Raw genomic sequence first — 26,810 nt, 5'->3', positions numbered from 1 at the left:
AACTAAATATATATATATGGAAATTTTTTTTAAAATGATTCTAAATAACCCATGATCAAAGAAGAAACCATAATGGATATTAGAAAATACTTGCAACCAAAATACTGCATGTCAAAATTCATGGCATGCAGCAAAAGTAATGCTTATTGAAAAACTATATACTTTAATGGTGTATTAATTATCTATTGCTTTATAACTATTTTAAAACATATTGACTCAAAACAACAGTCATTTATTATCTCTTATAGTTTCTGTGGGTCATAAATTTAGGAGCAATTTGGTTGGGTGGTTCTGGTTCAGCATCCCAATGAGACAGCAGTCTTCTGAAGGCTGAACTGAGCTGGAAGATGGACTTTTAAGGGGGCTTATTCACATTGCTGGCAAGTGGGTACTGGCTATTGGCAGGAGGCCTCCATTCCAATAACCCATAGTCTCCTCTGCCCCAAGGAAATTCCATTCTGATGTGATGCTAAATTAATTAAAACCCGATTTTTCAAATGTTTAGAATTGTAATAAATTCCTGGTGAATTGGACCCATTTTTCAACATGTGGCAACTCTCCACTCTCCTTATTTCTAGTAATGTTTTTTGTGTTAAGGTCTATTTTGTGGGCTATTAACAGCACGACACCAACTTTCTTTGGTTAGTATTTGACTGATGTATATTTTCCATTCTCTCAACCATATTTTTCTCCTCTCTCATATATTGGCATACAAAAATATATCCATACCCTATATTCACACATACATCTATAAAGAAGGGTCTTGTGTGTGTGTGTGTGTGTGTGTGTGTGTGTGTGTGTGTGATTGTTTGACACAAAATAGGATAATATTTGAGGTAGACTGGTTGATTGAAAAAATATCCCTAATTCTCCCCTCTCCGTATATCCACATGCCTAGCAATGTGATAAAGCAGCACCTCCCATCAAAAGGTGGGGTCTGCTTTATTCTTCCTTATATCTGGACTATCCTTATCACATGCACTGGCCAATAGATTGCAGCAGATGTGGCTGTGCCAGTTTTGAGCCTAGTCCTTGCTCTTTTGGAACCCTGCTAGGGTTTGCCTACTGAAGGATGAGAACTACTGTGGAGCAGAGCCAAATGGACCCAGACGAAGCCATCCTGGGCCAACCAGCCCAGCTACCCTTCCACTGATCACTGACACACGAGTGAGCCAAGCCAAGATCTGATCAGCAGACACACCCAGTCACCCCATAGACTCAGGAGCCATAATAAATGCTTATTTTTTTAAGCCACCAAGTATTGGAGTGGTTTAGTTTACACAGTATACACAGTTACTGAACCTGTGTATTCTCACTGAATGATACCTTATTGAAATCCCTTCAGTCCCCAAGTATACTTTGTTTTTGTTTTTTTTAACTTTTTCCAAAGTATACTTTCTTTTTTTCTTTTGGAGATTAAACAGGCAAGTTTTATTATCAAATGTAGCAATTCTACAAAAACTCAATAGTATTGTAGAAAGTATTACTGTCTATATTAAAGTCTCTCAAAGCTTTGGCAGACAGCATCTTAAGGCATCCAGTATAAAGAATTTATTTTTTCTGATCTTAAGTGCCAGTTACCACCAATTTTCACTCAAAAACTATTTTTTCTACTGCAGTTAAAGGGCCATTACTGGTCAGTTGAAGAGGGAAATGTTTGGCTTTGCAGTCAAGGTAAGGTGTTAATGAAGGAATGCAAAGTAAATAAAAATAGCAGCCACATAAATCTGCATGGCACTGCATCCAAGCAAAGGACAATAGAGTAACTTAAAGAAATACGTGCATTTAGTTAATCAGGTCCTATTTTCCTCTTTGGAGTTATGAGGCAGCAGTACTAGCTAGCTACTGTCTAATATTGCACTTTTGTAGCAGAAACACAGTTAAACTCACGGTGCTGAACACTGACAGCATCAGTACCTGCTCCTAAACTGCATCAGTATTTACCTCAGTCTAGCATGCAGAGTCCTATGCTTTTAAAAGTTTTAATTATTTGACAGTTAAGGCATTAGAGAAAAAGGTTTAAGGCTATCTTAACATATACAATCATTCACTTCAGTTTAGTTAGTATATTGCTTTCTAGAATACAATGTTCAAATAGTCTCATTTCTGTGACATTAAAAACTAGGGAATTTCTCTTAAAGTCCAAACCATCAATAATGAAAAAAGTACAATATAAAATAATATATATTATGTTACAGTTACAGTTCCAACTAGAAATTACTACCTACATATAGCTGCTTCATTTTTGGTTTTACATTTTGGCCCCTATTTCATTCTTATTTACAACTGGTACCTGCTGAAAACAGTTTCAGTTTTCTAACTATGTATGCTTTGTGGAAGGTGCACCATTTCTTCTTATTTATCCTAAGGTGTTTTAAAAATCATTTGAGAGTACGAGATCCGCTCCTGCTGAGGAGAGGAGCGTCAACAGCAGCACCATGGCTCAACAGAAGAACCTTGAAGGCTATGTGGGATTTGCAAATCTCCCAAATCAAGTATACAGAAAATCTGTGAAGAGAGGGTTTGAATTCACACTTATGGTAGTAGGTGAATCTGGATTGGGAAAGTCAACGTTAATCAACTCATTATTTCTCACAGATTTGTATTCTCCAGAGTATCCAGGTCCTTCCCATAGAATAAAAAAGACTGTACAGGTGGAACAATCCAAAGTTTTAATCAAAGAAGGTGGTGTTCAGTTGCTGCTCACAATAGTTGATACCCCGGGATTTGGAGATGCAGTGGATAATAGTAATTGCTGGCAGCCTGTCATCGACTACATTGATAGTAAATTTGAGGACTACCTAAATGCAGAATCTCGAGTGAACAGACGACAAATGCCTGACAACAGGGTGCAGTGCTGTTTATATTTCATTGCTCCCTCAGGACATGGACTTAAACCATTGGATATTGAGTTTATGAAGCGCTTACATGAAAAAGTGAATATCATCCCACTTATTGCCAAAGCAGACACACTCACACCAGAGGAGTGCCAACAGTTTAAAAAACAGATAATGAAAGAAATCCAAGAACATAAAATTAAAATATATGAATTTCCTGAAACAGATGATGAAGAAGAAAATAAGCTTGTTAAAAAGATAAAGGACTGTTTACCTCTTGCTGTGGTGGGTAGTAATACTATCATTGAAGTTAATGGCAAAAGGGTCAGAGGAAGGCAGTATCCTTGGGGTGTTGCTGAAGTTGAAAATGGTGAACATTGTGATTTTACAATTCTGAGAAATATGTTGATAAGAACGCACATGCAAGACTTGAAAGATGTCACTAATAATGTACACTATGAGAACTACAGAAGCAGAAAACTGGCAGCTGTGACTTACAACGGAGTTGATAACAACAAGAATAAAGGACAACTTACTAAGAGCCCTCTGGCACAGATGGAGGAAGAAAGAAGGGAGCATGTAGCCAAGATGAAGAAGATGGAGATGGAGATGGAGCAGGTGTTTGAGATGAAGGTCAAAGAAAAAGTTCAGAAACTGAAGGATTCTGAAGCTGAGCTTCAACGGCGCCATGAGCAAATGAAAAAGAATTTGGAAGCACAGCACAAAGAACTAGAGGAAAAACGTCGTCAGTTTGAAGATGAGAAAGCAAACTGGGAAGCTCAACAACGTATATTAGAACAACAGAACTCTTCGAGAACCTTGGAAAAGAACAAGAAGAAAGGGAAGATCTTTTAAACCCTCTGTTGACCACCAGTTACGTATCAGTTGCCAGTATGCCAGCTTGGACATCAGTGTTTGTTGGATCCGTTTGACCAATTTGCACCAGTTTTATCCATAATGATGGATTTAACAGCATGACAAACTTATTATTTTGTTGTTGTTATTCTTGATGGAGATTAAGATGCCTTGAATTGTCTAGGGTTGTTGTGTACTTAGAAAGTAACAGCTCTAAGTACCTTTCCTATGTTTTTCCCTTTTTTTTTTTTTTTGAAAAAAAAAAACAGATGTCTTCAATTTAATGCAAGAGAACATTTTACTGTTGTACAATCATGTTCTGGTGGTTTGATTGTTTACAGGATATTCTGAAATAAAAGGACTCTGGAAGGTTTTCATTGAGGATCAATTGCCATAATATGATGCAAACTATGCTTCTCTGTGATAATTATAATACAGAAGTTCCATTCAATGCAGCCTATACAATAATGTAATTTAGTCTAACACAGTTGACCCTATTTTTTGACACTTCCATTGTTTAAAAATACACATGGAAAAAAACCTATATGCTTACACTGCACCTAGAGCTTTTTTATAACAACCTTTTTGTTTGTTTGTTTGTTTGTTTTGGATTCTTTTAAATATATACTATTCTCATTTAGTGCCCTCTTTAGCCAGAATCTCATTACTGCTTCATTTTTGTAATAACATTTAATTTAGATATTTTCCATATATTGGCCTTGCTAAAATAGAGTATAGCATCTTTCATATGGTAGGAACCAACAAGGAAACTTTCCCTTAACTCCCTTTTTACACTTTATGGTAAGTAGCAGGGGGAAAATGCATTTATAGATCATTTCTAGGCAAAATTGTGAAGCTAACGACCAACCTGTTTCTACCTATGTGCAGTCTCTTTATTTTACTAGAAATGGGAATCATGGCCTCTTGAAAAGAAAAAAAGTCACCATCTGCTTTTAGCTGTATTCATATATTGCATTTCTGTATTTTTTTTGTTTGTATTGTAAAAATTCACATAATAAACAAAAGTTGTGATGTAAAAAAAAAAAAAAAAAATCATTTGAATTGGTTTTTAACTATAAGACATCATGATGGCCAAGAGACTGGGAAGTATTGAAGTTTTATTTCATTCTTATGCTTAAGTTTGTGATTTAAGTATTCCAAGACTTTATTCTTGAATTACTTAGCAAAAGGCCATGACTGTATAGAAGTCAGGGAGAGTTATGAATGAGAATACACAAAAATAAAGTTTCTATAACAGAGTTCATGGTAGAGATGGTCAGCTCTAGTGGAATATTTTTTCCTCAAGACTTAAATATGGCATCTATGATGCCACTTATGGTGCCACTTTAGCTGGAAGTATTGAAGACATCTGATTTCAAATTCACATTTTAAATGCCTACTTGCAATCAGCAAGCAAGGAGCCAGGTATGTGTGCTGCATGCTGCTTGCTATAAGGATTTGGCTTCATTGGCTTAAATTTTTGACTCTTCCAAAGGATAAGGCAGAGGCCCTCTATCCAATCACGTTTGCTGAAAATACTGTAGCCTGAGTAAAGACTAACTTACCCTGAAGTTGTGTGAAGTTTTCTTGTGTCTGACGGTTTCAGGATCACTATGCATCTTTCAAACACTTCTTTCCTGAGGATGGTGTAATTGCTGGGGCCCTTAAATAAAAACCCACTCTTTGGGTAGAGTCCTGGCCTGGTCATTGGTGTGTACAAGTCCATCCTCGGTTGCATACTGGTAACCTTGGAAGAAGTTAAGATTTTCCTTAACTCCAGTGTTGTAGGCCAGGCCCTGCATTCTGACCACCATGCCAGGCTGTGAAGGGACACTGCTAAGATTAGCAGCTGTAAGGAAGTAGCCAAGACTTTTAGGCGAACCTGAGGGGGCTGGGATAGTATGCTGTGTAGTTCATGAAGAACTGAGTGCCAGCTGGATAGTAGGCTGTGGAAGGCTGCGGTGCTCGTGGATTTAAAAGTACAGAGGGCTGATAAATGGCAGCTTCAGTAGGAATAACTGCTGCAGGAGCTGGAAATGTGTAGGAGGGAGGAGACAAGCATGATAACTTACATGGCGGTGGGGATAAGCCATTTCGATTTAAAGTGCCCCCCCCCATTAACACAAAGTCCGTCTCCTCAGCTGAACACTGAAAGACTTCAACATATCTGTCCTTCATGTTTTTTTTTTTTATGACACTTCTGTGCAGCCATAAATGCTCTGTCCATAGACTTCATCTGGATAAAGGCATCTCCTGATGGGCAGCCCTGATGATTCAATACCATGCGGACCCCATGAGTTCGAATATCTGTGGAGAACTCCCCCAGGAAGTTCAGGATGTCCTCAATTCTGGCTGCATAGGGAAGACCTCGAAGGTGTATACAGTCTCTAACATTTGTAGAGGGCACAAATTGCTGACATAGTACTGGAATAATGGGAGGGGTTGGAAGTGGAATAAGAGGGGCTGAGGAGAGTCAGTTCAGTACCTGCTGAACTTCAGCTGCTGTGCTCCTGACGAGTTCAATGTATCTTTTACCCAACAAGTCCTTATGCTTCCTCAGTGTATTCTGTGCATATTCCTCAAAAGCAAATAAGACGAAAGCATCCCCGTTGCCCTACCATCTGGGTAGGTGACAAACAGGATTCCTTCCTTCCCCCAGTGATGGGGCAATGTTGTCCAAAAAAGGCCACCACTTCTTCAGCTGTGGCGGTGAAAAGCAGCCCCCACATGCGGACAATGACTTGATTTTCCTTGGAGAGAAACTGGGCTACCTCATTGGATGTACCACCAGCAATTTTTAGAAAATCTTCACCTGTTGCTTTGTAAACCTCAATGTACCAGGTCCCCATGTGATGTTTGTGTCTCTGTAGTGCTAGGTCTCTTTGCTCTTCACTTACAAACCTAGCCAGAGCTTCTCCATTCCTTCGACCCTGAGCATTCAGACAAAGTGCAGCACCTCCCTTGGCAATATTGAGTCCTTTGAAGAATCTTGCAATATCTTGATCCCAAGACTGCCATGGTAAACCCCGTGCGCTGACCACAGAGTTATCGTCAATAAGTTCCATCTTGCTGCAAGTGCCACTTTCAAATTTGTAATTTACTCTCTCTGGATCTGAAAACCTGTGGTTATAAGGCTGTGAAATCATTGCTAAAATTATAGTCCCCATATCTTCAACTTGAGAGGCTCCATATTGGGAGACTGAACTAGTCTTCTCAAAATTCAAACACTCTGTCATTGCAGCAACATCCAGTTTGTCAGTATCAGGTGAACCAGGGCAACACTTACTGAATGCTTTTCAAAGATCAAAAAAGGAATAGAAGCTTTCAGGCAATAACACATTCTTCTTGGAAGCCTCAGGGTGCAGGATTTGCCTGACATGTACTGATGGGATTTGCCCATCAGTACAAAGACAGAAGGAAGTCCCGACCCCATTATTCAGTTCATTGGTTACTGACTGGTTAAACTGTCAGAGGGCTTTCCGCGTAGAACTTGGTTTCTTCTTTGCAATCCTCTGTCAGTTCCAACTGATCCGGTCTATCTAGTACTTCCTGCAACTGTCCCACCTTCTTGTTGGCCAGATCCACCACTTTCCATAACAGCAGTATCAGCTCCTTCTCATCCGAGCCCAGCTTGGCCCCGGTGGCCCCCGCAGTGATCCCAAAAGGCACCACCAAGTACTCCCGAGAAGCCGTCATGACGTCAGGTGGGGAGGGGGAGAGAGGGGGTTGGGAGTCGGTGAGCTAGGAGGGAAGTGAGAACAGGAAAGCCTGTGCTAAAGTCTCTTCTCCAAAGCATACTTTTTAATGACTGCATAATAGACCCTAGTGGCAACTAACACCGTAATTTATTATTCCCTGTTTGATGAGTATTCATCTCATTTTCAGTTATTTTATCACTGAGTAATTTTGTAGTTAACACCCTTGTGCATTTATCTTTTTTTTTCACTTTTAAAAGAGATTTTACTATGGTGACATATATACAACACAAAATTTCCCATTTTAGCCACTTAAACATGTACAATTCAGTCATATGGTAATTCTTTGTTTAACCTTCCGAGGACTCTACAACAGCCACCCATTCTCCACAGCTGCTGTACAATTTTACATTCCCAACAACAATGTATAAGGATTCCCATTTCTCTACTTTCTCATGAACACCTATTTTCCTTTTATTTTTTAAATAATATCTGTACTGGGTGTGAGGTGGTATCTCATTGTGGGTGGTTTTTTTGTTTGTTTGTTTGTTTGTTTGCCCCCTTTTTTTTTTTTAGTTCAAGACTGCTTTACTTTTTTTTTTAAATATATATTCACATAATATATGTTCACATACAATCATCGATGGTGTTGCATTTATCTTTATAGATTAGTGTTTTTGTTTGTCTAGGATTGATTTCACAGGAGTTGGATTGCTTATTGCATATTTTTAATTTTAAAAAATTTCTTTCCCGAAAGAGCTGAAACAATTTACATGAACATAAAGCAATATATAGGAGGGTTCCTTTCTCCCCACAGTCCCCCCAGTAATAGATGCTATTTTTAGGTGAACTTTCACATTTTTTCTCTGGTCTGATGCGTGTAAAGTAGCATCTCATTGAACTTTAATTTACATTTCTCTGACTACATGTGAGTTTGAGTATCTTTTCAAATGGCTTTGAGCTATTACGATTTCCACCTCTGTAGGAATTGCCTCTTCATGTCTTTTTGCACATGTTTTATTGGATTATTTTCTTCTTTTTGGTCAGTTTGTAAGAATGCTTTAAATTACAAATACTAACTCTATTCATAACCCTCTAAATTGAAACTATTCATATTTTCTAATCTATTTCTTATCTATCAACTGATTTATGATTTTAACCATATAAAATGTTTAATTTTGACATAGTCAACTATGACTCTCTTTTTTTATTTTGAACTTTTATTTTTTATTTATTTTGTAAGAATACAATATTTTTTCAAAGAAAGAATACAGATTTAAATGTCTTTTATAGCTTCTGTATTTCTAGTGTTGGCTAGGAAAATTTCCCCATTCTTAAAATTTTCTTGATCTCTCCTATTTTCTTGCAGGATTTTTATTATTTTATTTTTATACCTGCCTTTAATCCACAACTTGATTAAATGTTGACTTCTATTTGTTCTATATACTTGCAACAGAGATAATTATCTCTGAAGATCTGAATGACAAAAGTGACAATGGGATGCAGGGAATTGTTCTGCAATGGGAAGATTGTACCCCATGGGTACAATCCATGGGTCATTTCTCTTTGGCTGAGTGTTCTAAGTATTCCGTGAATACTAGTCTTATTAGATCATCTCTGAAAGAAAGGTTCCTTGATTGAATAAGTTTGGAAAATGCTACGTATCCTAGCCTTCTCTTAAAGATTCATGATGCATGTTAGCTTCATGAAGACTCTAAGAATTTCTGCTACAAACAAGTCTGTTCAACTTTGCTTCACCAAGCACTTCCCAAACTTGTCTGACCTCTTTCCTGAAATACTTTCTGTATTGTCTGTTAGCCTGTTCATTCCACAGAATTAACAATGCCCTCTAGGGATAGCTTTGTGGACTCAAAATGCTATTTCTTGCCAAACTTATTTACAAAATAAATTTACTGTTGTTTAATAAGCTAAATCTCTCTTGGTGCTTACTGTTATTGCTAAAAATGGAGATTATATTAATTATCCACTGATGCATAACAAATTACCCCCAAACCTAGTGGTTTAAACAACAAACTATGATATCTCACAGTTTCTGTGCATCACTTGGGTAGGCAGTTCTGGCTTGGAATCTCCCATGAGGCTGCAGTCATGATGTCAGCTGGGGCTGCAGTCATCTGGAGGCTTGAATGGGGCTGAAGGATCTGCTTCCAAGGTGGTGTACTCATATGGTAACAAGCTGGTGCTGGCTGTTGGCAGGAGGCCTCAGTTCCTCTCCATGTGGTTCTCTCCCAGGGCTGCACAGAGTTCTCTTGTAATGGCAACTGGCATCCTCCAGAAAAATGACCCAAGAGACCAAGGCAAATAGGTGATGTCTTTTATGATCTAATCTCAGAAGTCACATACTGTCACTTATGGAGTATTCTATTAACACAAATCAAATCTTATTAGTGAAGGAGTGAACTGCACAAAGGTGCGACTATCAGGAGGCGAAGATCATTGAGGGCCAAACTGGAAGCTCACCACAGAGATCTTAAACTATTTGAAAACAGATATTTCCTTCTCACTTCAGTGTCTGACATAGTAGCCTGGAAATTAATGTGTATCCACAACTGGATAAAACAGACTGAAGGATTAAGAAGATTGAGCTTCTGCAGGTGGCCTCGCTGCCTACCCACTGCGTGAGATCTGGCTCCCAGGGGTGTGGATCCCTGGCAGCACAGGATGTGGCTCCTGGGGATGAATCTGGACCTGACATCGTGGGATTGAGAACATTTTCTTGACCAAAAGGGGGATGTGAAATGGGGCAAAATGCAGTTTCAGTGGCTGAGAGGTTCCGAATGGAGTCGGGAGGTCACTCTGGTGGGCATTCTTGTGCACTATATAGATAACCCTTTTTGGGTTTTGATGCATTGGCGTGGCTAGAGGTAAATAACTGAAGCTGTAAGGCTGCAGCCCAGTAGCCTTGACTCTTGAAGATGATTGCATGGCAGTGTTGTTTGCAAGGGGTGACAGTGTGGTTGTGGGGGCCTTGTGATTGCACTCTCTTTGTCCAGTGTGCGGATGGAGGAATGGAGGGATGGGGACAGGAACTGAGTGAGGAGTGGGGTGGGAGTGAAGGGGATGACTTGGGTGTTCTTTTTTACTTTTGTTTTTATTCTTGTTTTTGCTTTGTCTGGTATAAGGAGAGTGTTCAGAGAACGGATTGGGGTGGTAAATGCACAGCTATGTGATGGTGCTGTGAGCAGTTGATTGTGCACTGCAGTTGATTGTATGATGTGTGAATGTATCTCAATAAAACTGAATTTAAAAAAAAGAAGAAGAAAAGAAAAGAAAAGCCAAACAGGAAGAATGTAAAAAACTATTTAAAAAAAAAAAAAACATACTTAGATACTACTTCAAACACTCTAAGATGGCTATAATGAAAAAAAAAGGAAAATTACAACTGTTGGCAAGGATGTGGAGAAATTAGAACCCTCGTACATTGCTGGTGGAAATGTAAAATGGTACAGATGCTGTGGAAAACAGTTTGCAGGGTCCTCAAAAAGTTAAACATAGAATTACCACATGACCTGGCAATTACACTTCTAGTTACATACCCAAAAGAAGTGAAAACAGAGTCTCAGATCCTTGTATACAGATGTTCACAGCAGCATTATTCACACTAGCTAAAAGAAGGAAATAACCCAAGTGTCCATCAATAGATGATCGAATAAACAAAATGTAGTCTATCCATACAACTGAATATTATACAGCCATAAAAATGATACATGCTACAACATGGATGAACCTTGAAAGCATTATGCTGAGTGAAATAAACCCAACCAAAAAGGGTAACTATTCTACTTATATGAACTATCTAGAATAGGCAAATATATAGAAACAGAAAGTAGAATAGTGGTCACCAGGGGTCTGGGAGGGGGAAAAAGGGGAATTATTGTTTGGGATGATGAAAAAGTTGTGGAAATATGATGATGGTTACACAATATTGTGAATGTACTTCATGCCGCTGAATTGTACACTTAGAAATGGTTAAAAGAGCAAATTATACATTCTGTATATTTTACCACAATAAAAGATATTCAGAAAAAAATAAAAAAGAAGATTGAGCTTTAAGGAAGATCTTTTGAATTTTTTATTTGACAATTTATTATTGCCCCAAAATTCTTTCAAGTTCTGTCTTGATTTTATCTTGAAGGAGACTCTGCTCTCATCTTCTATCAACAGACTATTCATAAACTAAATAGGTTCTGTCTGTTCTACATTTGGGCAAATGTGAAACATGGCCTCCATGCTTGTGACTTAAATAGAACTATTGAGAAAAAAAGAAAAGAAAAAACTTTACTAGATTCATTGCATGCAAGTTACATGCAAAATAGAACACACAATATGCTACCCAAGAGCTTAAACTTATCAGCATCTTAGTGTCCTCAAGTAAAATAAGTCTAATAATCCCTCCTTAAATGAGTGTAGGTCAAGGTCAATTGCAATGATTCTCTCAGAAGAGAACTGATAATATTACTTCATTTAGATAATTTGTTTAAACCTTTTAAATTAAATAAAGAAGTAACTAAGGATCATTTGTTTTGACTGATGAGCTCTGAGTCTCACCCACCTGTTTACCTTAATTGTACCGGCTTTTTCTCATCTGAATGAACTTGGAATTTAGTCTATCTCATGTCCAAAAAGTATAATCTCTTATTTTTCCAGACCACAGACCTGTTTATCTAATGCTTATGCCTTCTACAAGTCATTTAGATTAATCCTTAATAATAATATAATCCTTAATAGCATTTATATACTGCTCATTTTGTGCCTGATACTGTCCCAAGTGTTTTACATATTTATTAATTCATAAATCCTAAGACACAGAGAGATTCTAGCCTGTGGATGGCAGAGCTTGGATTTGAACTCAAGGAACCTGACACCAGAGCCTGCCTCTCCTTAGCAAAGTGTTGGTCAAAAATTTCCAGATCATGTTTTACATGAGAAGCATTGGTAACCTAGGTGGATTAAAGATGGCTGCACCTTCTTTGCCGTTGCTCCCATTGAGAGGTGGCTCTATTTCCCCTCCCCTTGAATCTGGGATAGCTCAATAGCTCTGTGACTTGCTTTGACTAAAAGAATGCAGTGGGATTGATGCTGTGTATCTTCTGAGACAGGGCCTTAAGAAATTTGTCACCTCAGCTTTTGTGCACATGAAACACTCTCTCTTGGAACCCAGCTTCCATGCTGTAAGAAGCCCAAGTCATGTGAAGAGGCCATGTGGAAGATTATTGGGGCGCTACAGTCAACAGTTGTCCCCAACACAACCCCAACCCCAAACCACCCCCCCAAACCCTCCCCGCGCTCCCAGCTCACAGTCAGCACCAACTGCCAGTCAAGGGAATGAGCCGTCATTGGATGCTCAGCCCAATCCAACCTGGGATGACTGAAGCCCCAGTCAAGGCCATGAGGAGGAGAAGAGCCACTTGGCTGAGCACAGTCAGCCCACAGAATTGTGAGTGATCATAAATGATTGTGGTGGTTGTTAAGGATAATTTGTTATGCAGGAATAGATAATCAAACAGTTGCTGACAACTGAATTCCCCAAAATGACATTAAATAGTAGCCAATTAAGGCTTAAGGAAGTCATACTGCCAGGAAGAAAAGCAAAAACATTAACTAAACTAGAGGCCAATGATTGTGCAACCCCAAAAGCAATCTCTACTCCCAGGTACCTTACCAGTGGGGCAGTGTTAAAGTGGAACAACTTCCTTCAGGGGAATCCTCTCTGATTCTCTTCTTAAGGAGTAGCTTGAAGGACCCTGAACAAGGAAATTCTCCTAGTGGTCCAAACCTCAGACAAACAGATTCTCTGACCAATAAATGCATCTGCTGGAAATAACTGAATGCTACATAGGGCTGCACGGGTTGTACAGTGTACAAGGGGAGGAGGCACCATTCACAGATTATGATGCTAATGAGTTGTAAATGTGGTGGCCCTGGTGAGGAAAGTAAGTTAATGAGTGGATGTCCATGAAATTTGCTGTCCTTATCACATTCTTTAACCAGCGGGGAATGGATTATATCTGCACATTGTATATTATTTCCTCCATTTCCTAAATGAGCTTTCATTGAGGTCATCCTATTTTTGCTCTACTGTATATATGGTATGTTGCTAGTAGTTAAGTGTATCATTTTGGCTATAGGTCATAAGATCTGGAGCTGAAGGAGAAGAATGGACACTACCTAGAGATTCTGTATACAGTGCTGGATGCAGTAACTAAATGCAATTTTGGATTTGAATGTACTTGAAATTGTATGTAGTATTATCCATTATATTAGGTAGGGAGTTTTTGTAATTTTATGTGTGGGAAGAAAAGGTGTGTATGTGGCTGTGTGTGTGTTTGTGTGTGTATGTATATATTTGCACAGTGATCAAGTAGACTACAGTAAATATCTGTGTTATTGTACACTCAGCACTCCTTCCTTCTTTTGGAAACTACTTCTTCTCTTTTCACCATTCACATGACCTACAATGTGAGCTACCATGTTTTTACATATCACACCCCTCCTGGCTACAGTTAATTGGTCTGGGAGGGCACTAGATTCAAGTCAGGCTAAGCAAACCTCTTTTTCCAGGATTTTTCAAGCTTAAATTGACAAAGTTCATCCTTTTCCAGGGGAGGAAGTTGTAGGTGGAAGGTAATAGTTGCCACATCTCCTGCCATGTAGAAAGCCAGTTGCCAATGTGGGAAAAATGAAGCCAGTGTACTAAAAAAGAAAGAAAAGAAAAGAAAAGGAAAGGGAAAGGGGAAGGGAAGGGAAGGGAAGAAAAGGAAACAAAAAGAAAAGAAAAGGAGGCGGGGCAAGATGGCAGAGTGGTGAGGAGCAGAATTTCGTCTCTCCCCTAGAGCAGCTGGCAATTACCCAAGAACTACATGAAACAGTGTTTTCGGGGTCTCCAGTAACAAGTCACACATTGGACAGAAGTTTGGAATTGGAGGAAAAGCTGAGATCGCAGCAAACATTGTAAGTTCCCCAGACCAGGGGTCTAGTGCCCCTCCCCATCCAGACCTCACAGACTGTCTTGCTGCCGGCTCCCTGAAAGGGGGGAAAAAAAACAAAAAACAGCAATCTGCTGAGGGCAAGAAGGGAGGCTCAACCCAGCCTCAACTGCAGAATTAATTAACAAATTAATTAACTAACTTTGGGAGCTGGGGTGCTAAAGAAGGGCTGGGCTCCAAGAAGTGGGGGCACGTAAAAGCGGGCACCCATTCCCAGACTCCAAAAAAGCCATTTTTTTTTTCCCTTACATTTTGTCCCTTCTGGCTTCTCACTGATCCCTTATCTTTTTGCATTTCAATAGCCCCCGGCAGGGGTGGAACTGAAGCGGTTGGAGAGTAATTATCAGACAATAGCCCAAAGCATATCTTTAAATGCTCTATTCTGACACTGACAAAACTTCCAGGGTGGGGAAAGACATTTAAAAGAGACTCTTTTTTTTTTTTCTTTTTCTTGATTTCTTTTCTACTTTTTTTTTTTTTTTAATCTAAAAGTAATATATGTGGTTATTTTCTATCGGAAAGCCCAGGTTGAGGGACTAGGCTGGGCTTGAGGGGAGACAGAGTACCCACAGTGTCTTTGAATTCCATATTCACTACTGAAGGCCTCCAGCCCCATCTTTAATTGGCAACTCAGGCTGACCAAGGAATCTACCTGGAGAGGCCCCAAAGAGGAGAGGGGAGAAGGGAATAGTGCCCCTGAGAGACAACTGGAGTTCTGAGGATTGGGAGAGTGGAGGGAGGCCCAGCTCAACTGGCAGTCCTTCTGGGAATTCAGACCCCAGGGGCTGGAATTCAGATTCCAGCTTCAGTCAGCCACGCCCCTGACAGGGTCAGAGTCACCAGGAGAACTAAAGGCTCCATACCTCCTTACACTGGTGGGGGAGCTGTGGGCTGGTCAGCGCCACCTGCTGGACAGGAGAGGAAAAGCACCAATTCTAAAGGCCTCATAGAAGGGTCTCATTCTCAGGAAAACTCCATACCCTCCCAATGAGACCTGGGCCTCACTAGACTGGGAAAATCTGACTAGGGTCGACCATATCTGAGGAGACCCGCTCACAAAAAGGTTACATAGAGGCAGAGCAAGAAACAGAAAAAACAAGAGGGGAAATATTCTGATCAACTAAATAGAACCTAAGTTAGAGGTCTAGAATAAGTTGAACTGAATAACAGAGGCCAGAAAACAAAGCCAACCAACAAGAAAACTGCTAAGTAAAAGACAGAAAACAAGCTCCAAAATAAACTAATCAAGAGAATCAGATACCTAGACAACTTAAGATAACAAGCCATACCAGGAAACACGAAAACATGGACCAGCCAAAGGAACAAACTAATAGCTCAGCTGAGACACAGGAGTGCAGACAACTAACGCTAAATAAATTTGATGAAATGAAGGAAGATATAGCAAAAGAGCTGAAGGATATAAAGAAGACACTGGCTGACCATAAAGAAGAATTCATAAACTTAAAAAAACAATGGCAGAACTCATGGGAATGAAGGCCACAATGGAGGAGATGAAAAACACAATGGAGGGACACAACAGTAGATTTGAACAGGCAGAAGAAAGGATCAGTGAACTGGAAGACAGGTCATTCGAATTCATACACACAAAAGAACAGATGGTGAAAAAAATGGAAAAATATGAGCAGGGTCTTAGGGAGCTGAGTGACAACATGAAACACACAAATATATGTGTTATGGGTATCCCAGAAGGAGAAGAGAGGGGAAAAGGGGCAGAAAGAGTAATAGAAGACATATTCACTGAAAATTTCCCAACTCTTATAAAAGACAGAAAATTAGAGATTCAAGAAGTACAACATACCCCAAATAGAATAGATCCCGATAGACGTACTCCAAGACACTTACTGGTCAGATTGTCCAATGTCAAAGACAAAGAGAGGATTCTGAAAGCAGCAAGAGAAAAGCAATCCATCACATACAAGGGAAAGTCAATAAGACTATGTACAGATTTCTCTGCAGAAACCATGGAGGCAAGAAGACAGTGGCATGATATATTTAAGATACTGAAAGAGAAAAACTGCCAACCAAGAATTCTATATCCAGCAAAACTTTCCTTCAAAAATGAGGGAGAGATTAAAACATTTTCAGACAAACAGACACTGAGAGAGTTTGTGAATAAGAGACCGGCACTACAAGAAATACTAAAGGGAGTGCTACAGGCTGATAGGAAAAGACAGGAGAGAGAGAGTTAGAGAAGAGTGCAGAAATGAAGATTATCAGGAAAGGTAAAAGGAGAGGAAAAAATAAGATATGACATATAAATTCCAAAAAACAAAATGGTATTAGAAAGTAATGCCCTTACAGTAATAACACTAAATGTAAATGGATTAAACTCCCCAATAAAAAGACACAGGCTGGCAGAATGGATTAAAAAACAGGACCCATCTATATGCTGTCTACAAGAAACTCACTTTAGACAAAAGGACAAACATAGACTGAAAGTGAAAGGTTGGAAAAAGATATTTCATGCAAACAACAACCAGAAAAAAGCGGGAGTAGCTATATTAATATCAGACAAGTTAGACTTCAAAAGCAAAACAATTAAAAGAGACAAAGAAGGACACTATATATTAATAAAAGGGTCAATTCATCAAGAAAACATAACAGTCATAAATATTTATGCACCAAACCAGAATGCCCCAAAATTCATGAGGCAAACACTGCGATCACTGAAAGGAGAAACAGATACCTCTACAATAATAGTTGGAGACTTCAATACACCACTCTCATCAATGGATAGAACATCTAGACAGAGGATCACTAAAGAAACAGAGATGTTGAATTGTATGATAAATGAACTAGACCTGACAGACATTTATAGAACACTACATCCAACAACAGCAGGATACACTTTTTTCTCAAGTGCTCATGGAACATTCTCTAGGATAGACCACATGTTGGGTCACAAAGCAAGTCTCAACAAATTTAAAAATATTGATATTATACAAAACACTTTCTCAGACCACAATGGAATGAAGTTGGAAATAAATAAAAGGCAGAAGGTCATAAAATTCACAAACATATGGAGGCTAAACAACACCCTCTTAGAAAACCAGTGGGTAAAGGAAGAAATTACAAGAGAAATTAGTAAATACCTCGAGGCAAATGACAATGAAAACACAACTTATCAAAACTTATGGGATGCAGCAAAGGTGGTGCTGAGAGGGAAATTTATTGCCCTAAATGCCTATATTAAAAGAGAAGAGAGAGCAAAAATTGAAGAGTTAACTGCTCGCCTGGAGGAATTAGAGAAAGAACAGCAAACTAATCCCAAAGCAAGCAGAAGGGAAGAAATAACAAAGATTAGAGCAGAAATAAATGCAATTGAGAACAGGAAAACAATAGAGAGAATCAACAAAACCAGAAGTTGGTTCTTTGAGAAAATCAATAAAATCGATGGACCACTGGCTAGGCTAACAAAAAAAAAGAGAGAGCAGATGCAAATAAACGCAATCAGAAATGGGAAAGGAAATATAACTACCGACCCTGCAGAAATTAAGGAGATAATGAGAAGATACTATGAGCAACTATATGCTAATAAACTAGACAACTTAGAAGAAATGGACAACTTCCTAGAAAAGCATAAACAACCAACATTAACTCAAGAAGAAACAGATGACCTCAACAAACCAATCACAAGTAAAGAGATTGAGTCAGTCATCAAAAAGCTCCCAAAAAGGAAAAGCCCAGGACCAGATGGTTTCACATGTGAATTCTACCAAGCATTCAAGAACGAATTAGTACCAATCCTGCTCAATCTCTTCAAAAAAATTGAAGAAGAGGGAAAGCTACCTAACTCTTTCTATGAAGCCATCATCACCCTAATACCAAAACCAGGCAAAGATACTACAAAAAAAGAAAATAAGAGACCAATTTCTTTAATGAATATAGATGCAAAAGTCCTCAACAAAATACTCGCAAATCGAATCCAGCAGCACATTAAAAGAATTATACACCACGACCAGGTGGGATTTATTCCAGGTATGCAAGACTGGTTCAACACAAAAAAATCAATTAATGTAATACACCACATCAATAAATCAAAGCAGAAGAACCACATGATCATCTCGATTGATGCAGAAAAGGCATTTGACAAAATTCAACATCCTTTCCTGATGAAAACACTTCAAAGGATAGGAATAGAAGGGAACTTTTTCAATATGATAAAGGCAATATATGAAAAACCCACAGCTAACATCACACTCAATGGGGAGAGACTGAAAGCTTTTCCTCTAAGATCAGGAACAAGACAGGGATGCCCACTATCACCATTGCTATTCAACATTGTGCTGGAAGTTCTAGCTAGAGCAATTAGGCAAGAAAAAGAAATAAAAGGCATCCAAATTGGAGAGGAAGAAGTACAACTTTCACTATTTGCAGATGACATGATTCTATATGTAGGAAATCCAGAAAAATCTACAGCAAAGCTACTAGAACTAGTCAATGAATACAGCAAAGTAGCAGGCTACAAGATCAACACGCAAAAATCTGTAGTGTTCCTATACACAAGTAATGTGCAACAAGAGGAGGAAATCAAGAAAAAAATCCCATTTACAATAGCAACCAAAAGAATCAAGTATTTAGGAATAAACTTAACCAAGGACACAAAAGACCTTTACATAGAAAACTATAAGAAACTGCAAAAAGAAATTGAACAAGACCTGAAAAAATGGAAGAACATACCATGTTCATGGATTGGAAGACTAAATATAGTTAAGATGGCAATTTTACCTAAACTGATTTACAGATTCAATGCAATACCAATTCAAATCCCAACAACTTACTTTACAGAAATAGAAAAACCAATAACTAAATTTATTTGAAAGGGTAAGGTGCCCCGAGTAGCCAAAAATGTCTTGAGAAAGAGGAGTGAAGTGGGAGGTCTCACACTACCTGACTTTGAAGCATATTACAAAGCTACAGTGCTCAAAACAGCATGGTACTGGCATAATGACAGATATACTGATCAATGGAATCGAATTAAGTGTTCAGAAGTAGACCCTCACATCTATGGACAACTGATCTTTGATAAGGCAGTGAAGCCAAAGCAACTGGGAAAGAGCAGCCTGTTCAATAAATGGTGTTTGGAGAACTGGATATCCATTTCCAAAAGAATGAAAGAGGATGTCCATCTCACACCTTATACCAAAATTAACTCAAAGTGGATCAAAGACCTAAACATTAGCACCAAGACCATAAAACTCTTAGAAGAAAATGTAGGACAATATCTTAAAGATCTTGTGAAAGGAGATGGTTTCTTAGACCTCACACCCAAGGCATGAGCAACCAAAGAACAAATAGACAAATGGCATCTCCTCAAAATTAAACACTTTTGTACATCAAAGGACTTTGTCAGAAAAGTCAAAAGGCAACCTACACAATGGGAGATGATATTTGGAAACCACATATCAGATAAGGGTTTAATATCCCGAATATATAAAGGAATCCTGCATCTCAACAACAGAAAGACAAACAATCCAATTAAAAAATGGGCAAAAGACATGAACAGACGTTTTTCTGAAGAGGAAATACAAATGGCTCAAAAGCATATGAAAAAAATGCTCAACTTCACTGGCTATTAAGGAAATGCAAATCAAAACCACAATGAGATATCATCTCACACCTACCAGAATGGCCATTATCCAAAAAACAGAAAATGACAAGTGCTGGAGAGGATGTGGAGAAAGAGGCACACTTATTCATTGTTGGTGGGAATGTAGAATGGTGCAACCACTCTGGAAGACAGTATGGAGGTTCCTCAGGAAGCTAAATATAGATTTGCCACATGACCCAGCTATTCCATTGCTGGGTATATACTCAGAGGAACTGAAACTTAAGACACAAACAGACATTTGTAAACCAATGTTTATTGCAGCATTATTCACAATTGCCAAGAGATGGAAACAGCCCAAATGTCCATCAAAGAACGAGTGGATAAACAAACTGTGGTATAAACACATGATGGAATATTATGCAGCTGTAAGACAGAACAAAGACATGGATCATGTAATAATGTGGATGAACCTTGAGGACATTATGTTGAGTGAAGTTAGCCAGAAACAAAAGGACAGATTCTGTATGGTCTCACTAATATGAACAGGCATTAATGAACAAACTTTGGGAGTTAAAAGCTGACAACACAGGCGACCAGGAGATAGAAAGAGGGCAGAGATCAGCCATTTGATGCTGAAGGACTACAGAATGTTTAGGATTATTGCATAGATCCAGAAATAGATAGCATAATACTGTGTGATGGTAGCACGGTATTGTAAGTACACTGAACAAAGATGTCTGTGAGTAAAGCTGAAAGAGGTGGGATAGGAGAATGTATGACACCAGAGGTAAAGATAGATGATGAAGACTGGGACTGTATAACGTGGCAAAAACTGGAGTGGCCAATGACTGTTACTAAATATACAAATATAAAAATGTTTTTGCATGTGGGAAAGCAAATGAATGTCAACCATGTAGAAATTTGAAAAAGGGATGGTATTCAGGAAAAACCATAATCAAAGCAAACTGGAGTCTATGGTCAACAGTAACATTGTAATAAACCTCCATTAAATGTAACAAAGGCAATACGCCAATGCTAAATGTATATGAGAAGGGGATATAGGGGAGTAATATGGGATTCTTGGTAGTGGTGTTATTTGCTGTCCTTAGTAGTATATTGTATTGTATGACATGTTATTTTTCTTTTTATCATTTTTTCTTATTGCTAAAAAAAAACAAAACAATTTTTCTTGTAGTAATCAGTATGTTCAAATGCTGATTGTGGTGATAAATGTACAACTTTATGATGATACCATGAACAACTGATTGTACACTGTGGATAAATGTATGGTATGTGAATATAACTCTATAAAATTGTAGGAAAATATATATATAGGAGCAAAAGTGTTGGAGAAAACATGGTGAGAGGGATGATGCCTTACCAATATGGACTAACTACAATGTGTAAACTCAGAATTGAATCTTAGAACATAGCCTAACGTGGACACAATAATTCTAATAGTCCCTAGATTGTAAGCTCTTACAGCAGTTAACTCTATCCCTGAATTGTAAGGCCTATCTCTAAACTTTGAGATGCTGATCCCCTAGCGTATGTTGTCACAGACATTGGGACTGGCGGTTTGATGTGCTGAGCCCTCAAGCATGGGACTTGCCCTTATGAAGCTCATTACCACAAAGGAAAGACTAAAGTTGTATGTAATGGTGCCTGAGAGTCTCCCCCTGAGTGCCTCTTTGTTGCTCAGATGTGGCCCTCTCTCTCTCTAACTGAGCCATCTCGACAGGTGAACTCGCTGCCCTCCCCCCTACGTGGGACCCGACTCCCAGGGGTGTAAATCTCCCTGGCAAACGCAGAGTATGACTCCCGGGGATGAATGTGGACCCAGCATCGTGGGACTGAGAGTATCTTCTTGACCAAAAGGGGGATGCAAAATGAGACAAAAGTTTCAGTGGCTGAGAGATTCCAAATGGAGTCGAGAGGTCACTCTGGTGGACATTCTTATGCACTATATAGATAACACCTCTTAGGCTTTAATGTATTGGAATAGCTAGAAGTAAATACCTGAAACTACCAAACTCCAACCCAGCAGTCTGGACTCCTGAAGACAATTATATAATAATGTAGATTACAAGGGGTGACAGTGTGATTGTGAAGAACTTGTGGATCACACCCCCTTTATCTAATGTATGGATGAGTGGAGGAATGGGGATAAAAACTAAAGGACAAATGGGGTGGGATGGGGGGATGATTTGGGTGTTCTTTTTTCACTTTTATTTTTTATTCTTGTTCTGGTTCTTTCTGATGTAAGGAAAATGTTCAGAGATAGATTGTGGTGATGAACGCATAACTATGTTATCATACTGTGGACAGTGGATTGTATATCATGGATGATTGTATGGTGTGTGAATGTATTTCAATAAAACTGAATTTAATTTAAAAAAAAAGGAAAGAAAAGAAAAGGAAAGGAAACAAAAAGAAAAGAAAAGAAAATAGGGAGAATGTTATGGGTTGAATTGTGTCCCCCAAAAAGATATGTTGAAGTCCTAACCCCAAGAATTAGTGTCTTTGCAGATATAATCAAGTTAAGATGAGGTCATACTGAATAAAGATGGACCCTAAATCCAATGACTGATGTCCTTGTAAGAAGAGAAGAGACAGAGGGAAGAAGGCCACGTGAAGACAGAGGGAAGCAGAGAAGATTGCAGTTCTGCTGCCACAAGACAAGGAACACCAAGGATTGCCAATAGCTAGGAAGAGGAAGGAAGGGTCCTCTCCTTGAGCTTTTGGAAAGACCTTGGAGTTGTTGACACCTTGTTCTGATTTCCTAATACTGCTGGAATGCCAAATATCAGAAATGGATTGGCTTTTATAAAGGGGGTTTATTTGGTTACAAAGTTACAGCCTTAAGGCCGTAAAGTGTCCAAGGTAAGTCATCAACAATAGGGTACCTTCACTGGTGAAGACCATGGAGAAAGGCCATTGGCATCCAGAAAACCTCTGTTAGCTGGGGAGGCACATGGCTGGTGTCTGCTTGCTCCCAGGTTGCATTTCAAAATGCTGTTCTCCAAAATGATTCTGTGTCAGCTTCTTGGGACAAACTCTGGGCTAGTACCTCCAAAGCATCAGCAAAACTCTGCTGAGTTTGCAAAGGAGAGTCTAGGCCTGCCTATAATTGTGCCTAAGGGTCTCCTCCTGAGTGCCTCTTTGTTGCTCAGATGTGACCCTCTCTCTCTAGCTAAGCCAACTTGCCTTCCCCCCTACATGTGATCTGACACCCAAGGGAGTAAATCTCCCTGGCAATGTGGAATATGACTCCCAGGAGGAATCTAGACCTGGCATCGTGGGATGGAGAACATCTTCTTGACCAAAAGGGGGATGTGAAAGGAAATGAAATAAGCTTCAGTGGCAGAAAGATTCCAAAAGGAGCCGAGAGGTCACTCTGGTGGGCACTCCTACACATCATATAGACAACCCTTTTTAGGTTCTAATGAGTTGGAATAGCTAGCAGTAAATACCTGAAACTATCAATCTACAACCCAGAACCCATGAATCTTGAAGATGATTGTATAAAAATGTAGCTTATGAGGGGTGAAATGTGATTGGGAAAGCCATATGGACCACACTCCCCTTTGTCCAGTGTATGGATGGATGAGTAGAAAAATGGGGGGAGAGGAAGCACCCAGTGTTCTTTTTTACTTTAATTGTTCTTTTTCACTTTAATTTTTATTCTTATTATTTTTGTGTGGCTGGTAATGAAATGTTCAAAAATTAATTTTGGTTATGAATGCACAACTATATAATGGTACTGTGAACAACTGAATGTACGCTTTGTATGACTGCATGGTATGTGAATATATGTCAATAAAATTGAATTTTAAAAAATGTTTCTCTAAGCTGCAGCTCTGAGGTTCTTCTATTTGCGAGCCCCTTTATAAGACTCCAGTGAACTAATTCAAGGTCCATGCTGAATGGGCAGGGCCACACCTCCATGGAAACATTCAATCAGAGGTCACACCCTAACCAAAGATATCACTCACAGTTGGGAGGGTCACATCTCCATGGAAACAACCTTATCCAAAGGTTCCAACTTAATCACACTAATGTGTTTGCCCCCACAAGATTGCATCAAAGAACATGGCTTTTTCTGGGGGACATAATATATACAAGCCGGTACACACCTCAGCTGTGAACTTCTAGCCTCTATAACTGTGAGAGAATAAATTTCTGTTGTTTTAAGTCTGTTGTTTTAGGCTATTGAGGCAGCCCTACAGAGAGTCCCAAGGCCTAACTGCATTCATAATTTCCCCTCAGATCAACAGATTCTACCCATCAAAAACTTCCCCCTTTTTGCCTAATATGGTTTGAATTGGGTTTTTCTTACAACCAAAAATGTCCTTACTAATACAGTGATAATACCAGTGAATCTATGCTATCAGTTACTGCCATACTTCTTTCACCGTGACGAGAGTTTCTTAGAATGCAAATCTTTCTGGCAAAGGCCCTATCTAACTGGAAGAATTTTCTTTTTCCATTGTATCCATCAGGATTCTTAATTTCAAGTAACAGAAACCCATGCTAGTTGTTTTCAGCAGAAAAGGAATTTATTAAATATTTATTAGAGAATATTAAGTAGCTCTTAGGATCCATGGAGGACTGAGAACCATATTCTGTGCTATACAGTGAGAAACAGTGCAAATCAGGTTGCAGACCTGGTCTGGTGATAAGGACATGGCTGTTGTGGCTGCTGAGCTCTGGACAGTGCAGCTTATGCCAACGGTACCACTAGCATTGGACACTAGTCTGATCACTAGCCCAGCAGCCACCAATTTCCAGGAAATTATTTTCCGACAACCTTTGGGGTTGGTGTATCTGACTGGCAGAGCTCAGGCCACATGCCCAACTCTAGCAACAAGGGATGTGGAAAGGAAGAATCTAGCACTTTCAGCTTCTATAGAGGATGATAGGCCTGATCTCTCAGACTCACAACCTGAGGGAATTCCTTAAACTCAGGAAAGCAGATTCCCATGCTGGGGGAACAAAAGAAATGGCAAATTTCCACTATTCCCTAAGCCTTCAAGACCACCCTGGTAGGAACTTCAACTTTGGATTGGTACCAGTATATCTCACAGAGCCTGCTACAAACAAAACTCGTGAACTTAATGCCTTGTACATAGAGCTGATTGTCAAATGAGGATTGATTCAAGTCAAGCACAAGCCTTCACCAAGAAACTGTTACCACTGTCATGACTCCAGGAACACATCACCTTAGCCAAGATCTGGGGAACAGGAAACCACTGCCAGAGCTGTTGGCTCCAGAGCCAGGATATACTAAATGCTCACATCCTGCCTCACTTCTCCTCACTTAACACAGTTCCAAATTCAAGCTCCTCAGGTATGTATCTGATTGGAAACCTAGCAGCAAGAAGGTCTAGGAAATGTGGTTTTAGCTCTCCAGCCTCTGCAGTACAGGAGCAGATGTTGAGCAAGCTGTTTACCCTACCTGCCACAGACACCACTCAGTCCATCTTTATTATTTAAATCTCAGAATGCCGCTTTTTAAAAAAATTTTTAATAGGCAATACTTTCACATGGTAACAAATTCAAACATCAACAATATACAATGAAAAGTAAATCTCATACCCACCTCTGTGTTTTGATCTCTCAGTTTTCTTCCCCAGAATTATTGACTCTTACCAGTTTCCTCTTTATCTTTCCAAAGATAATCTATGCATATTTGTATATATATATATCACTCTCTTTTTTGTTTTACATACATGGGACATGAAATATACACTGTTTATACCAATCTAATTTTAATTGCCATTGACAGAGAAGAGTCCTGGAGAACCTAATTCCAGGTAAAGATAATCTGACAACAATGAGAAATTCATTTCTTGTTCACATAGTCTGTTTTTAAAAAATATGTATTCATTTTCTTTAGTTGCAAAAATACTACATGCTTGTTGCCAAATATGTAAACAGTACAAACACATAGAAAGTAAAAATTGAGTCTCCCTCCAGTCTATTTCCCAAAAGTACTGTCAACAGTTTGTACGTCTATCTATCCCTATCTATCAAATCTATCTACCTATCTATCTAATCTATCTATCCTCTATCTATCTATCTATCTATCTATCTGATCTATCTGTTATCTATGCCTGTGTGTATGTGTATATAGTTTTTACAACTTCAAATTCCTTCCTCCATTTATAACAAGTTCTTCATTGGTCAGAATATATTAGGTCAAATTTAAACTACTAAAGCTAAGGCCACAGTTTTAATTAATCCCTTAAACGTTCTTTCTCTGCCAAGACTTACACTGATCTAACCATGTACTTGCTGTTCCTTGGTGGTGGACTCTTGAAATTCAAGCTCCTGTATTCCCTCTTGGATTCTGCCAAAATTCTCTAGGCAATTTCTGTAATTTATTATGCAAGCATTCCCTAATACAGTGAAATCCTTTGTGTCCTCTAAGCCTCCTCCCTCCAGTCTCCTGATCATAGACCACTCGCTGGGTCATGGGATGGGTGCATAATCCAAGCCCGGTTATTCAGTTTTCCATGAGATTTTTCAAAGCAGCCTTAGAAAAAAGGTGCTCGTTTCCTCTCTGATTATAAAATTGTGATTATGCAAGTCTGGAATTGCTGATGGCCACAAATCTACCCTCACGGTGAAGTCAGATTCAGAGAGTTAATAGGATGTGCAGAGCAAGGCAGGGAATGAAAGTAGAAATGGTGAGACCTGATGGCATTACAGTTCCCATTTCCAGTCAACCTCACAGCCATCTTTCCTGTAGTTGGTTGATGTGACTTAATATATCAATACATTTCCTTCCTGTCAACATCTGCTTTTTTTTCCTGAAGAGTGTTGGACTTGGGTTCTATCA

The 26,810-nt window shown here is 39.0% G+C and overlaps 2 protein-coding genes and 1 pseudogene across 2 annotated transcripts in view; 1 reads left to right on the top strand and 2 right to left on the bottom strand.

Moving 5' to 3' along the window:
* The window catches only part of RHBDL2 (rhomboid like 2), a 108,769-nt gene extending 82,455 nt beyond the window's left edge, over positions 1 to 26,314 (bottom strand). Inside the window, exon 1 of the mRNA XM_037827656.1 lies at positions 26,243 to 26,314. The gene's annotated coding sequence lies outside the window, so the exon portion shown is untranslated. The remainder of the gene's footprint in view (positions 1 to 26,242) is intronic.
* LOC119527535 (septin-7-like) lies at positions 2,397 to 4,623 on the top strand. The gene has a single exon (XM_037827658.1). The coding sequence runs from the start codon at positions 2,439 to 2,441 to the stop codon at positions 3,690 to 3,692; it is 1,254 nt and encodes a 417-aa protein (XP_037683586.1). The 5' UTR covers positions 2,397 to 2,438; the 3' UTR covers positions 3,693 to 4,623.
* LOC119527531 lies at positions 5,357 to 7,403 on the bottom strand (annotated as a pseudogene).
* Positions 26,315 to 26,810: the final 496 nt, after the last annotated feature.

This window comes from Choloepus didactylus, chromosome 2 (assembly GCF_015220235.1).
Source record: "Choloepus didactylus isolate mChoDid1 chromosome 2, mChoDid1.pri, whole genome shotgun sequence".
Taxonomy (NCBI): domain Eukaryota; kingdom Metazoa; phylum Chordata; class Mammalia; order Pilosa; family Megalonychidae; genus Choloepus; species Choloepus didactylus.
The sequence above is the reverse complement of the archived record's forward strand: the minus strand, read 5'-3'. Positions and strand labels throughout refer to the sequence as shown.

Coding starts and splice junctions, on each gene's coding strand:
- LOC119527535 (XM_037827658.1), top strand. CDS start 2,439: ATGGCTCAACAGAAGAACCTTGAAGGCTATGTGGGATTTGCAAATCTC.